At 41.1% G+C, this 16,570-nt stretch overlaps 1 protein-coding gene across 1 annotated transcript in view; it reads right to left on the reverse strand.

Annotated features, from left to right (window-relative positions):
• tenm1 (teneurin transmembrane protein 1) overlaps positions 1 to 16,570 on the reverse strand; it is a 351,544-nt gene that overhangs the window by 241,784 nt on the left and 93,190 nt on the right. The window contains exon 4 of the mRNA XM_041797861.1: positions 310 to 553. Within this exon, the coding sequence (XP_041653795.1) occupies positions 310 to 553 (244 nt within the window). The remainder of the gene's footprint in view (positions 1 to 309; positions 554 to 16,570) is intronic.

Raw genomic sequence — 16,570 nt, forward strand, 5'->3', positions numbered from 1 at the left:
TTAAAGTTCCATAATATGAGATAAAATTTAAAATTGTGAATCTTTAAGGTTAAAAAATAAGGAAAAAAGTCCTAATAATATGTATAATTTTCTTTAATTTTTGAAATGTTTGTGATTTTCAGTCATGAAGGTTATGTTTGCATTTTCACACTGGAGGAAATCTGCAGACCTCATACTGGTGGGCCAGTTATAATAAAAAATATGATATGGCTGGTGGGCCCAGCATAACTGTACCACAGGCCATATTTGGCCCCCGGGCCTCAAGTTTGACACCCCCTATTTTAGAAGGATTTTGCTGCATTTTCTCACCTGGTCTCTAGAGGAATGTTGCTGTTGAGCACCCAGCTGTTGTGAAGCTGTGCCTGGTCTGTGCTCGAGCTGGTGTCTGCCCCCTGGCCGCCCTGGCTGGCCTGGCATCGCGTCGGCATGGTCTTCCTCTGCAGGCTGACTTGAGTGTAGGGCGCGGGGCGGGCGCAAGTGCAGGCATGGGGTGGCGGGGGAGGTGGGGGCAGCGGGCGAAATGTGAACTGACCACCTGGACTGCTGGGCAGCTCTGCGTGGAGAGACAGGAGAGAGGCAGAGGAGTAGGAGGGAGGGACAGGGGAGAAATAAAGAAAGGTTTATTAGGAGAGCAGTGCCATAAATTACAAATAAAAGTGGCGTGTTAGTTGACAGTTTATTGTTATTACACTGATTGAGGCACATAAATCAGCTTGAATACTGTGCCTGTCCAGCATCTTCCCTTCCTACCTGCTTTGATACACTTCCAGCCAGCCTATAAATAGGTTCTTGGCTGCCTGCAACATTGAGCAGTCTTTAAAGAGCTAACAGCTCTGGCTTAATCTGCACCCGCCAGCCCAAACTACCCATGTGATGTTTATTATGAGATCTGTAGCTCCACAGAATGAGCTAGCCAGCTGTAACTCCCTCACACTGCTAACCTCGGGGTCTCTCTCCCGATCCATCATTTATCATTCTCTTTCACCATGACCCTCCCCGCTTCTTCCCTCCTGCTGTTTACGCTCTCCTTTCAGTCAGGAGCAGGCAGCTAATTACAGTTTTACCAAATGAAATGTGCCTGCATATGTTTGCTCAATGTGTGAACATGCAGAACGCTGTGGATGGGGTTGTTTGGCATGGATATCCATCGGCACGCACCTGTTTGTATGTGTCAGAATGTACTCACGAGTGAGAGGCAGGCATCCTGGGACATTATTAGTTATCAGTGTTTATGGGGACAGCCCATGCCATATGGCTGCAGCATGGTTCTACGATCACGGCAAATCCCTCGTCCCAAAAGACCGATACCATCCAGCTGTATTGACAATAAATGTTGCATTAGTCTTAAAACTGTGTAAGGGACAAAGGAGAATCTGGTAGACAGAGAGGATTTTCCTACAACTTTATTTGCTGCCAAAACGTCAGCAATAATTTAGTATCTGGAAATGTAGCCCACCTGGGAGAATACCACAGACCACCCTTTTCAACTGTAAGTAATACAGGAATAACACCAGAGAAGGATTTTATGATTCTTGCCAGAAGAAGACTGAGAAAAAGAATTAAATAATTCTCTTTCACTTCCCTATTGTCTCTATTGCCAGCATAAAAAACCTGCATGTTGCTCCAAACTGCTATTCAACTACTGTTATGTCTCAAATTGAGGCAACATCTTCTTCAAATATTGCAGTGAAACAGACATGAAATGTGTTATTGCCAGCATTCCCATAATACTAAATCTGTGCACACAAAGTCATACAGCTTTAATGTCTTCAAACCAAATTAACCTTTTGTTGCCTTCGCTCAGACATACAGTTTCAGACCATTCCTGATGTTGCATTTACCAAAGAGCATTGAAAATCACACTGCACATCAGGTTCCATGACTATCGCTTGTTTAAAATTCACATTTACAAGAGATATACTGAGGCAGTGTATTGGCAGGACAGTGGAATGGCCGATAAACACCGCCACAGTAATTTCTACATGGTGCCATCTGTCCAGCTGAAATGGCCTTTTGAACGTTGTAATGGTAGCAATTCTGATGTCTGCTCTGCCTTTTTATGTGTATAAATCAGCACGTCTGACACCAGTGTCTCCAAAATGACTGAAAACATTCAACAAATGAGGTCCTACATCTCCACAGTGCAAGTTTCTGATCTTGCAACAAGAAGAGGTGGAAAAGAACACGGTTATTGTGCTAAAGTAAAAGTACTGGCCTATAACTATACATTTTGACAACTATTTTCATTTTTAGTCTCAGTTTAGATCAAATGCTTTTTAGCTTTAGTCACATTTTAATCATTTCTACCCTTGTATAGTTTTAGTCAACAAAAATTTAAAAACCTTTTAGTCTAGTTTCAGGTCTGGTACCATGTCAATACCAGATTTCAATATTCATCCCTAGCAGAAACTCTGTATTATGGGGGGGGGGGCACCTCTGGCAAGAGCACAGCAGAGCGTCAGCCTCATAACAAGGCAATGCATGCTGATGAATAATAAGTACTATGCCTCCCATAGGAACATCTAAAGTCACATGTGGGAGTTCCAACTCTGTGGTTAACTTCACTCATAGTGCAAATGTGATTAACATCAACAACAACAATCCACCAGAAACAAGATTAAACAAACACCAGCAGGGATCAGTGTACAACAGGCAACCATCCAAAACACATTCAAACACTCTGCCCAAGGGCATGATGGGAAAATCTGCTCACACATTTCCCTAGATTTGAAACTGCATAGATGGAGCTTAGATCAGTTGGCTCTACAGAGTTGACCTAAATAACTCCAACACTGAGGATAATTTCACTCACAATGGAGTTAAAACTACACTTTTGGAGTTAAAATCAGCTCTGAAATGTTTAACCTTAAGAAATCAACATTCCAGGTTTTACTGTGTACAACAGCTGTTTGGGGTATAATGTGGAAGCATTCTCTTTCAGTGAGCTAGTGTGTAGTCAACAGAGGTGGCAAAAGTACAAGAGTAGCACTCCAGTAAAAGCAGATTCAATCAGGAACACTCTTGTCATACATTTAACTATTTTATTTCTACTGAGCAGTGAAGGCTCTGCTCCAAAGAGGCTCCCTGGGTTAGTCAAGCAGCATGCTTTGACTTTACAGGGAGTGTATGGCTAGAAATCCCCATATGGATAAATACATTTTTGACAATGAGTACTGAATGCTATAAAATTAGTTCAAAAGCAATTAATCCATTGTACCTATCGTACCTATCGTTTTATGGTACTGTTGTTTGTGTCTTGCCTGCATCCTGATGATGTTCATGATGTCTTAGTTGTGTAGTATGGTTTCATGTCTGCACTCTGATTGATATCTATGATGTCTTAGTTCGCATGGCATCATACGACATCTAGGTTTTGATGTATTTGGATGTTGATGAATTACTATCTTGTCCTTATTTTTGGTTAGTTTCTTTAAATGTTTGGATTCTGCTGATGTTGTCTGCATGCCACGTTCTGTCTTCTGTTTGGGTTTGTTGCTTTGTTTTTCTACTTGCCTCTGCACATGTCAAAGCGCTTTGTAAACCCATGTTTTTAAAAGTGCTATACACATAAAGTTATTATTATTATTATTATTATTATTATTATTACCACAAATCTGAATGTGAGGGTGCAACAAGCTGTGTGCTATAAAGGAGGAGGCTGGGGTGGAGGAGGTGAAGCAGTGTGGTGCAACAGGGATTTGTGAGAAGCATGTACCTTCTAGATACACCGATGCGTTGAAAGAGCTGTGATTGGCTGTGGGAGCTGGGAGGCAGTAATTAGGATCAGCTGGCCATCAGGCTCAGTGTGCAACTATCGCATCCTGCAACTAACACTAGGCTTCATTTAATTTGGTAAAAATGTACTTAAGGAGAAGTAAAAGTGCTGATTTAAAAATGCTCTCACTCAAAAAAAAAAGAAAAAAAAAAAACTCAATTACCGTAATCTGAGTAAATGTAAGAAGTTACTTTCCTCCCCTTGCAACATGACTGAATTGTCTTTGCCACATTTCCAAATCCTGTGAGTATGTCTCTCTTCGCTGCCTGCTGAAACAAAAAAATTATCTCTTCTTTACTAGTGACAAGTCATTACTCATGCACATTTGTTCCACGGTTTCACAGACGCATGCAGGGGGTTTAAACTACACCTCCTTCCTCTATTGTTGTGTATCGCTCTGGGCCATCTGCTACTATGCACATCACACACTCACATATTAAATGAGATATTTTTGGCCTGTTTAGCATGTGTCTTTTGACTGAGAACAGCTGAAATCATATGCTAACTTTTAGAATAAGAGTGTTCTCTAAAAGTGGTTGTGTCATATTTATGCTGCAATATGGCAGGCCTGTGCAAACCTTAATAACTGGTCTCTCCTGAGAAAATATATCATATTGCATCGTCCTATATATGAAACACAACCTCCTTGTTTTTCCTGCACTAAATCATGACGTGCTTTCTGCAGCTAATCAGACTGCATACAAACAGCCTCCATACAAGACCTGATAAAATGACAGGAAATGTATTTGTGTCATCACCTGGAGGTGCTGTTTAGTCTCATCTAATGGATGTGGGAAATGGAAGTTATTTTAGTCTGAACCACCTCTGAGTATTAAAAATTACATGCTTAGGGAAAAGTGACAGAACATTTTTGGAGCAGCTCTGCATAGTGTGTCATTGTAATGCAGCAGAAGCTTTAAAGTGGTGCTTCAGTTTTTAGTAGTCTTTCTGATTCATCAGTTACTGGGAGTCCTTTGAGTTCAGCCAGAAATCCCTTGCTTCAAGGTTTTTTTGGGGGGAGGTAGATGTTTTAAACATTTGCCACAAAAAAAGGTCTTTTTCTAAAATAAAATTACATGCAGTGTCTTTCAGGGCTTGGGCAGTGAGCTGGCAATGAGCACTCAGGTTGTGCTTGAGGCACTGAATCAGCTTTAGATTTGACTTGAATATGACTTTGTTGACTTCAGACTCGACTTGGACTGGTACAAACAGTAGGAGGGAGTCAGGAATTGTAAAACCACTGTAACTGTTTCAGCCAAAGCTAAGTTTTGATTTATTCAAAGCTGCCAGAATCTGTTAGACATCACAATGTGCACCTGTCAGCCACAGGCGTGTCCCCGAATCAAAACACATCAACTGTGTTTCCAACTCTGCTTCATACAAACGCTTGCTCGAAATGTCACAATCACTGTTAGTCAAGACATACACACAGCCTTCAGCAAAAATAGATAGAGCTTACTTCTTTAAGGAAAAAGGGAATAATGGAATTCACAGAGAAGTTACAAAAAGGTACACAAAACTCATCATTTTTATAGGTAACACACAAGCATACTGCTAGTTAACAAAGGGAAAAAAATTAGGAACTAACTGGTATTTAACTGAGTGCATTGAGTGCAGTGAATGTGTCTCAGGATTGGAATATAAAGACACCTGTGTCTGTAAGGTCCAGTCGCTGGTTAATCAGTATTCATTGCTACCGTTGCACCATGAAGGAAAAAGAACACTTTAAGCAACTCAGAGAAAGGGTCATTGAAAAGTATAAGTCAGGGAATGAATATGAAAACATATTTCCAAGGCACTGAACATCCAACAGAGTTCAGTTAAATCTATCATCAAGAAATCATAATAGATTTAAAGTATATCTGCCTGAACAGGCCCTCCTTACAAACTGAGAGACCATGCAAGGAGGAGACTAGTGAGAGAGACCACCAAGACACCTATGACTAATCTGAAGGAGTTACAAGCTTCACCAGCTGAGACAGGAGAGACTGCATCAAACTGTTGACCAGGTTCTTCACCAGTCAAAGCTTTATAGGAGAGTGGAAAAGAGAAAGCCAATGTTGAAGAAAATCCATATTAAGTCGAACTAGAGTTCACCTAAAGGCATGTAGGAGACTCCATGGCCAAGTGGGAGAGAATTCTTTTGTCTGGTGAGACTAAAATGGTGCCTTTAAGCCATCAGACAAGACGCTATGTTTGGCAGACACAAAGACACCATCCCCACTGTGAAGCATGGTGGTGGCAGCATCATGCTGTAGGGATGCTTCTTAGCAGCCAGCCCTGAAAGGATTGTAAAGATAGGAGGTAAAAGATTTATTTTAAAGCAAGACAATGACCCGAAGCATACAGCAAAAGCTACACAGGATGGATTAAGACAACAAGCTGAATGTTCTAGAATGGCCCAGACCTCAATCCAAATGAGAATCTGTGGCTGGACTTGAAAAGGGCTGTTCAAGCCTGACTTCTGTGCAACCTGACAGAGCTTGAGTAGTTCTGCAAGAAGAATGGAGTCAAGTTGCAGTGTCCAGATGTGCAAGCCTGATTGAGACCTATCCTCAAAGACTCAGTGCTGTGATTGCAGCCAAAGATGCATCTACTAAACACTGACTTGAAGGGGCGTATATTTATGCAGTCACCTGTTTTACTTTCCAGATTTTTCTTAAATTGACATTACTTTGTTGAAATCTGTTTTTACTTTGACACTAAGGATGTTTTTTGTAAAAAGAAAAAAATGTCAAAAAGCCAAATTATATTGAGCACGATACATTTATAAAATCAATGAAAGGGTAAGACATCCAAGGGGGTAGATGCTTTTTAAGGCACTATCAGCTTTGTATTATTAAAAAAAGGAAAAAAGACAGATCTTGGAATGCACTTTATCCAAACAAAAAGGCTTATGTTTAGAAAAATAAAACAAAAAGTGGCGCTAGTTTCCCCTGCTATTTCTTTTATTTAGATATTGATTTTCAAAGCCAATTTAATGGAAAACAAATCAGCACATTAAAAACAGATGAGCTGTAACACATGCCTTTCACTGTCTTTCCGTCTTCCACTCCCACACTTTTCTCACATTTAGTTGTCCTGTTAACATGTAAGATCTGAGCTGAAATAAGGCCAAATGTAGACAACCGCTGTGTCAGTAAAGAGATTTATATGTCAACTAAAAACAAATACAACTTTAAGGGAGCATTGTTGGTCATAGAAGGGTTGTCATCGATCATATCAGACTCTTAGTTGTTTTCTTTCTGCCTCCTCAGATCAGATGTGAGTCAGTGTGGCTGCTCAAAGATGTGTGCTTTGACATTACATCATTTGATGGTTGTGAGCATACTGAAACATATGAGACATGCTGCTTTTAAACCACCTGTGGGAAGAATAAAAAACGGTCCCTTTATACTCATTAAAAAAAAGTCTTCCTTTACGTCATCTTTTATTATCTTAAAGCACAGCGTGCCTACACTTCCCTAACTCATTCTCTCCACAGCTCTTTTCAAGACTTTCCCAACTTCCTGTGTCCCTGTGCTCACTTATTACACATTCATTGTTGTCACTTGCAGTTCCTTGTCAAAGTATAGCATTTGATTGACTGAGTAGTGTCGTGTAGCTACCGCCTAGACAAGAGACAAGCAAGATGAGGATGATGGAGGAGAAGAAAGCAGCGATAGAGGGCTACATGAAGATGATGATGGAGAAGAAAGCAGGGATAGAGGGCAAGATGAGGATGATGGAGGAGAAGAAAGCAGGGACAGAGGGCAAGATTAAGATGATGGAGGAGAAAAAACAGGGATAGAGGGCAAGATGAGGATGATACAGGAGAAAAAACAGGGATAGAGGGCAAGATAAGGGTGATGCTGAAGAAGAAAGCAGGGACAAAGAGCAAGATGAGGATGGTGAAAGTAAATAAAGCAGGGAAAGATGGCAAGATGAGGATGGCAGAGAAGAAGAAAGCAGGGACAGGGAGCAAAATGACGATGGCGGAAGTGAAAAGAACAGGGACAGAGAGCAAGATGATGATGGTGAAAGTGACGGAGAGAAAGATCAGTATGATGGAAGTGAAGAAAGCAGGGATGGAGAGCAAGATCAGTATGATAGAAGAAGAAAGCAGGGACAGAGAGCAAGATGACGATGGGGGAAGAGAAAAGAACAGGGACAGAGAGCAAGATGATGATGGTGGAAGTGACAGAGAGGAAGATCAGTATGATGGAAGAGAAGAAAGCAGGGACAGAGAGCAAGATGAAGATGGTGAGAATGAAGAAAGCAGGGATGGAGAGCAAATTAGGATGGTGCTGAAGAAGAAAGCAGGGACAGAGAACAAGATGAGGATGGCGAAAGTAAATAAAGTAGGGACAGACGGCAAGATGATGATGGCGGAGAGGAAGAAAGCAGGAATGGGGACAAGATGAGGATGGTGATGAAGAAGAAAGCAGGGATAGAGAAAAAAACAGGAATGAAGAGCAAGAAAATGAGGATGTTGAAGTGAGGAAAGCAGGGAAAATTTAGTTTATCTTAGGGCTTTGAAGAGGAGGAGAGGAAAAGATACACAGTTGAACACAATGAGGGTGATGCAGATTAATTTTTGCCAGGCAACTCAGGATTAAGGCTAGAGAAGCTCTCTAATAAAGAGAGGAGACAGTTGTTTGCAGATTGGCCTATAAAGATGCAGACAAGCCATTTCCAAATTACCTTCAATATTTAAAGTTAGCCAGTGGGCAATAGAAAACAAGAAGAGATTGGCTTATTTATTGTGAGAGTGTAGAGGTCCTGTTCTGCATCCCATGCTTTCTGTTCATTCATGAGGTGTCAAAGCCATCCAACAGGGCAAGTAGCAGTGATGGATTAAGTTGTGAAAATTTAATTGGAAAAAATTTTACAGAAAACTACCAGAACATGAGAAATGCAATCCCTTCCAAGAGTTATATTAGAAATGGTAATGCCTAATAAAACAAGTAGATTTAATTTAACCAACAGAAAAATATTGCTCATAAACATAGAGAAATTATAGTTAAAACTTACATTACAGGAATGCTTGAAAAAGGCACCCATTTCATGACACCTCCAACTTAGATAATAGCAATATTTACTGAAAATATGAGCTACTCTCATCCTACATATCTCTCTTCCAGATATTTCCCTCCCAAATTCAATTATTTCATTTCATCAGGAGTGCATCTGATTACAGTGGGATAAACACTGAAATGACACTTCTGCTGACAGTGCTGTCAGCAGAAGTGATAATGTATCACACAACATATTTGTATTTAATATCCACTAACAATGCAACAAAAATCATATATTAACTGTAAATCAGACTGCTCCAGTTTAATCTTATACTACATTCACTTTAGGACCACTTTAGTGTTTCTTATATGTGGAGTTCAGCACGCTATCATTCTGCATCTCATTTGTGACTTCAGTGTGTTCTGCAGCATCACGCCCTTATATGGACATTAAAGGGGCGTTTCTCTTTAATTATTGGAAAAACAAGCACAAGCCTCCATTAGAAGAATAGGGCATTCATTTATTCCAGACCACATGTGAGGACAGCTTCATGAATCTGCCTGAAGCTTCAGTCAGACTACATATTTCCAGCACCATTATAGCAGCAGTGGTAGGGTGTCAGAACCATCGGCCCTTGAAAATCGAACCTTTTCCCCTCCTGTAGTGTGTCGTAGTAATTGTCAATAAAACCATGTCTGGGATGCCTCACAAACTCTGGACAGAAAGCCTAGCATGTTTGATTTTTCTTTCTGCCTTCTACAGTCTATTTCATCATGTCAGCGAACAAACAACAAAGCTTACACAAACAAAACGGCAAAGTGAGAGAAGAATGATGAAGATGGCGCTGTGAGATGGAACTGTGAGACCGAGAAAAAGTTCTGAGCTCTGGTAAAAAACATCTCTGCCTTTATGATGTGTCGTAGAGGGACTACCATGACTAACGGAACAAAGAGAAATGTTAGAGAGACAGCAGTTGTCAGCAGCCTGGTGAGTAACTGCGTTAAAATTAGCATCAGTGTTTGGATGGACAAATGAACTTGGCAGCCTGTAATATAATAAAGTAAATACAGCATGCATGTTTCTAGTCCTATTTCTCTGGGTGTTGTCAAGCCCAGCCCTGTTCCTTCCAGCATCTTCACATCCATTGTGATGACGTACATCTTAATTTGTTAGCTTTATGCAAACACATAATAGATATTACCATTAAGAGGCTAAGTGACACCCTTCAGATTAGCTTTAGAAACAAGCTTTTGACTTAACAGTACTGTGTAGAATTGATTGTTTAATTGATCATTTATATTTTCATTATAACATTAAACCCAATTCAAAGCTATCTGTTTCATTGGTGCCTGTCCTCATAATAAAATAACATAAAAAAAGCTTGTCTTGCCCCCCTCACACACACCCCTGCACCCTCTCCTTTTCTCACACTCAGAAGCTTGTTATGCCTCTTTCTCTCCCTCACTGTATTTCTGCTTTAGTATTATCATCAGTGGCCTTTTATCAAATCACTTTAAAATATACACTTATGGCCACTTTATTAGGCACACCTGTTCATATGCTTGCTAATCAGTCAATCATATGGCAGCTCAATGCATTTAGGCATGCAGACATGGTCAATATGACTTGCTGAAGTTCAAACTGAGCATGAGAATGGTGAAGAAAAGGGATTAAAGTGGCTTTAAATGTGGCATAGTTGTTGGTGCAGGATGGGCTGGTCTGGGTATTTCAAAAATGCTAATCTACTGGGATTTTCAGCATAACCAGTGACGTAAATGCCTTGTTGATGCCAGAGCTCAGGGGAGAATGGGCAGACTAGTTTGAGATGATAGAAAGGCAACAGTTACTCAAATAACTACTTGTTACAGCCAAAGTATGCAGAATACCATCTCTGAATGCACAACATGTCTATGGGCTACAGCAGCAGCAGACCACACCGCAGGCCACTCCTGTCAGCTAAGAAAATGAAACTGAGGCTACAATTTACACAGGCTCACCAAAATCAGGCAATAGAAGATTGGAAAAATGTTGCCAGGTCTCGATTTCAGCTCAGCATTCAGATGGTGGAGTCAGAATTTGGTGGAAACAACATGAAAGCATGGATCCATCCTGCCTTGTATCAACGGTTCAGGCTGGTGGTGGTATAATGGTGTGGGGGATATTTTCTTGGCACACTCTAGCAGTGGCACCGCCAGCTGTAATCCTGTACGCACCGTGCATACATTTTTTTTGCCAGTATATACATATTTTTAATGAAAATACAGGCATGACAACAGCTGATGGTTGTTTAAATTCAGTATCTCTCCTCTTCCTTCCTGTTCAATCACCCCCAGCGAGTGTGTGTAAAAGTAAAATTGTGTATTAGTTTTCTAATGTGTAGGGTAATAGGCTAATGACCGTGTGAGTGTATGTTGCAGCCTATTGGTAGGCAGGCTAAACAATCGTCATATCCACGTAGCCTATCACATCCTGACTTGTGCGCAAAAGCATTATATCGTTAAACACCCCACCAATCACAGACAATCAAGCGCTTTCAAATTTACCTAACTCACAGTAGGACTAACGGGACAGACCTGAGAGACACAGGCAGCGGTTTATCCATGTCAAAGTATCACATATTGCTATATTAAGGTAAGATAATTTTTTTAATTATAACATGAGCTCTTTATTTTCGCTGGCCATAATTATTTTTTGGGTGCATTTATAGCTTTATTACGAGATAAAAACAAGCTGTCAGCAGATCATTCAGTGATAACTGAAGCACGTGAATTCTGCCATGTGAGCTGTACAGGCCTGTAGTTTCATACTTTCTGCGTTCAGTTTTGGCATAGATATGATCAATGTAAGTCCCACAGCTACTAACGTGGGCATGTGTGCTGTGAGCTGTGTGAGCAGTCTACATCATTTAGTTGTGTGTGTGTTTGCGGGGCCGTGTGCACGTGTGTTGGCACAGAGTGTCCACAGTCTTGAATCCAAAAAGAGGAGATAGGTTGGTTGACAGTTACGCACATTATCTCATTGTCCTGTCCTGTCCTGAGCACACCAGCTGATTTTAGGGTTATGTCTGAAGAGAGTTAGACGTTATGACTGACTTAAAGTTAAACCCCTAAGCTGGACTTAAGCAGCTCTTATGTAATAACATGGTGTAACTTTTTATGCAAGGGATGAGCTGGCGCAAGTTTAAAACATTGGACGTAACAATACACACGGCAATGTTCATAGAACGTGAGACCTACGTGTAGAAAAGCCGTTCTCTGAATTTTCGATCTTCTGGCTTTTAATTACTTATATTGACAAATACATTTCTTGTAAGTGGTGCAATTTCCCTTGTAACTCCAGCTGCTCTTCTCTTTGCTGCTCTAAAAGCTGTCTGATGTTTTATGGGGTAGTTTTCTGGCTGTGTGTGGTTAATCTGAGTTTTGGTGCAGCACTTGCAACGTTAGTCTCTCTCTCTCTCTCTCTCTCTCTCTGCACCTGTTTGTAGGTGTGCTCTTGTCCTAGAGGTGTCATTCATGCGCTGGAATGGTTATTGTGCTTACGTTGAATTGTCATCCTGGCGGCGCCACTGCACTCTGGACCCCTTAGTAGCAATTGAGCATTGTTTAAACACCACAGCCTACCTGAGTATTGTTGCTGGGGTTGCATGGGATGCAGTACAGGACCATGTCCATCCCTTTATGACCACAGTGTACCCGTCTTCTGATGGCTACCTCCAGCAGGAAAATGCACCATGTCACAAATTATCTTAAACTGGTTTCTTGAACATGACAAAAAAGATGTACTGTACTCCAAACGCCTCCACAGTCACCAGATCTCAATGGGACGTGGTGGAATGGGAGAGTCTCATGATGGACGTGCAGCTGATAAATCTGCAGCGACTGAGTGATGCTATCATGTCAATCTGCACCACAATCACTGAGGAGTGTTTCAAACACCTTGCTGAAACTTGCAACAAAGAATTAAGGCAGTTCTGAAGGCAGAAAGGGGTCCTGCTGTGCAAATCCATCTTGCAAAGCTCCCATCTGAACTGTTTGGGCCCGGTTAGAAAGTGAAAGGACCAATCAGCGACGAGGGGCAGTACTCTCAGGCGTGGCAGAGTCGTGGCGTAAGCAAGCAGCGGTGCACAGACATTAGCATGGATGCTGCTAAAGCACCAGTTTTATCAGAACTTGACGACATTTCTTCATTAAAAGAAGAACAAAGAACAGCAGTGAGTTGTTTTCTTTTCGAAAACGGCAAAGGTCGTGTACTGACATGTCTATAGTCACCATGGTTTGCGTTATTTCTCGGTAGCTGCGCAGGCACACCTTTGTCGTGGCTATGTCACGTGTTTTGTTGCTCTGATTGGCCCGTAAAGATGTAACATCCAATCACCTTCTGAGTGTTTTTCAAATCCTCTGCCCTTTCCCAAACACTTAGTATTGAAGGTTTCCCAGATGGATGTGTGAAAAAAAATCCATCTGGTGTGTCAGCTTAGGTCCAACCTGGTGCTAGCAAGGTGTACCTAATAAAGTGGCTGGTAAAAGTAAGTCCCGTCTTGTAACATTACATCTTGTGTTGACATCACGCACGTATCCTCACACTTTTTACTGCATGAAACAGTGCCATTATATTATATTACAGTCCTGTAGGAATATATAAGGTTTGGTATTGTATTTTTCATTGACACTGAAGTTACAGAAAATCTCAGGAGACACGGAGTAATGCAAAAGTAATGTAGCTAGTAGTGGAACTAGTTGCATAATGGATTACTTTTTTAAAAGTTTGGTTTCTCAGCTGCTTTCTTCTTCTATTTTTTAATTAAAGCAGCATATAGAGCCGCCTACTGGTGGTAATGATTTATTACAACCAGGTTCCAGTGAGATAGTGGAAAATTTTGATTTTAAGACAATAAGAAAACTTCAGAAAATTAACAATTGTTAAAAAAAAAAAAAAAAAAAACAGAATAAGAAAAGCTCTTGGTGCACAGTCATGACTGTCACCTGCTGTTTGTGTTTGCTGGTGAGAGAAAGCAGGCGAGAGAGTAAAGAGGACAGGAGTGCAGGAGAAAGGACAGAGATAGAGGGCCAGGGGAGAATGTAATCTTGGTGAGTAGGGTGACACGGGGGCCTGGGCTGCCAGATGGTGCTTTAAAGGGCTTAGCTAAGGCGGCTTTGGGTCTCCACTCACAAAAGATCCACAAACTGACTCAATTCCTCTGTTCTCACACAAGCACACAAATGGCAGAGAAACAGTGGCTAAGTCGTCCATCTTTCCATCTTTCGCCATCAAACAAAGTCAAATCAAACACGCAAGCTGTGATGAACCCTCGCATGGAAGACGTAACCTAAATAGGCTCCCCGATGTAGGGCAGTGGTTGTGCAGTCTTCGGCAGGCTGGCTAGGAGTACAAAAAACATTAAATCAAATCTGTGGGGGGCAGATAGAAGCCATGGGTGGGGCTATTACGGCTCGAGATGACAGTCGTGACAGTGTGGAGCATCCTCCTCCCAGGGGTTCCTCTGAGACTTAGCCCTCCAGACACTTTTGAAAGTCGCTTATGAGATATTTTCCAAGAATCATCAGCTTTGGTTACATAAGCAAGATATGAGGAAAAGCCTTTTAAAGCCAGCAGAAGGAGATCTGTGGGGGATTTACTGCAAAATGTAACAGGTAACAGGTATTTGGGTCAGGTATTAAAAATGAATTACTGTAGGTGAGATGGACCTGAAATAGCAAGCACATTACGTATTTATGACAGTTTAGGCATATAAAGCAGAGTCAGACTAATGTAATGAGAGACGAGCATGGTAATAAATGACTCAAGCATAAACACAAGCTCCCACAGTAATGGTAGTGTTTAGCCGTCATCATAGTGGAACTCTCTTTGTTGAGGGTATTAACATTCCTGTTTAACAGTCTTTGAATGAAAAATGAATCATGTGTGCTAAATACTCTTGGTGCAATAATGTTTATGAAGCCTCTTCATGCCCGTCATTATAATATTCCATGCTCAGTCTGGATGAACGTGGCAGATGCTCAGCTCTACCTGTGCATGGGGTTTTTGTAACTGGGTGGAGAAAATTTAAGAAGCTAGAGCATGACACGTTCAGAAAAAAAACACAAGGCAGTGTGAATTTGTACTAATCCTTCTGAATGAGGGACTGTGGGGAAATTATTCCCAGTGAAGCGAGGTTATAAAAGGGTGAAAGCTACATACTTGCTGCAGGGAGGGTAGTTTGAATGTTAGGAAGAAATAAGGACAGTCTAACTTAGTACTTTGATTATATTGCTTTTTGCAAAGTTTTATTAAAAATGTCACTGTGACATCAAAATAATAGCTTTCCCTTTTCTGTCGCTTGTAATAAAGGCATCTTTAGTCACATGGAGAGAATAACAGCACAGCCTCTGTCTCTGAGCTTTATTTTTCACATCGAAATCCATCACCTCCTCTTCTGTTCAGGCACATTCACATCGCAGCTCCTGATGCAAAATAAGAGCTGCATTTTTCAGCATTTTCTGATAGGTCTTTTGCAGAAATGTCACTATTATGTGACTACAATGGATGGAGAGGTGCAGCTCCTGACATCAGATTACAATGCATTTGAGTCAAAATTACTTTCAAGGTGTACTTGGGCGCAATTAAATGCCTGTTTTGGACAGTTTTCATCTTCAATTAAGCAAGTACTGCTTCATTTTGAAAAATTAATTGTCCAGCTAAATGTCCTTATAAGTTATAAGTTATGTTTTCTGAAATGTCCCTGCAGAGTTCAGAGCTGCTCTCTTTATGGTACTACTAATCACCAGATAAAGTTGAAGTTGTGGCTTTTACAACATGATGCTCCCTCTCTGACATCAGGGATGTGATTCACCATTGACTGTGTAAATGAGGGGTTCTCAGACTTTTCGGACTGTGACCCCTGTAGAAAAAGGTGCCCCACACTGGGGACCCCCACTGTACCTGGAGGTGGTTGAAGCATCCTAGAACACAGCCATGCACATTCAAGAACAGTCATGTGCTTCTCACATTTATGGATTCTTTTTAAATATTACTATGATCGCTGCATTCTGTTTTCATAACAATAGACCAAATACACCATTTGAAATCATTTTTTAAATGTTCTTTAATTTTTTTCCAAGGCATCTGGTGACCACCTCTCAGTGTCTCGCGATCCCCGACCCGGGGTTGAGAACCACTAGTGTAAATCATGGATATTTACAAAGACTGGGGTGTGAAAAAAAAAAGAATTTCAGAATGATGTTGAGCTTTAATGAAGATTGTTTTGAAAGACACAGAGAGCACGTAAACTTTCTTATGTTTTCCTGCTGGGTTTGTATTTTTTTTAGTGCACAGTACACTGTTTGCCACCAGTCAACAGCACGGCGAAAAAACACCCAAGCATTCTGATGATCATCCCCACAGCATGATGCTGCCACTATTGTGCTTCCCAGTGGGGATAGTGTGTTTGTGGTGATGTGCAGTGTTTGGTGTCCGCCAGACACAGCGTCTTGTCTGATGGCCAAAAAGCACCATTTTTGGTCTCATCTAGTGATGGGTCATGAGCAAAAGCTGCAGCTCTGGATAAAGGATTATACCATTATGTGAAAGCAGAGAGGGGGGTGTCACTACCCGATCCGTCCCGGAAACCCAATTTGTACTGTGCATGTGCAAACATGTATCTACATCCGCTCTGCATTAATTCTAACCCTAACCAGTGGAATTTAAATGCTAAACCTAAGAATGGGTTTGTAACAGAATAAATGCACAAAATTAGGCAATTATAAGGCTTCTCATAAAAACACTGAATGCAAAAGGGTT

This window comes from Cheilinus undulatus, linkage group 10, assembly GCF_018320785.1.
Source record: "Cheilinus undulatus linkage group 10, ASM1832078v1, whole genome shotgun sequence".
In the NCBI taxonomy this organism is placed as follows: domain Eukaryota; kingdom Metazoa; phylum Chordata; class Actinopteri; order Labriformes; family Labridae; genus Cheilinus; species Cheilinus undulatus.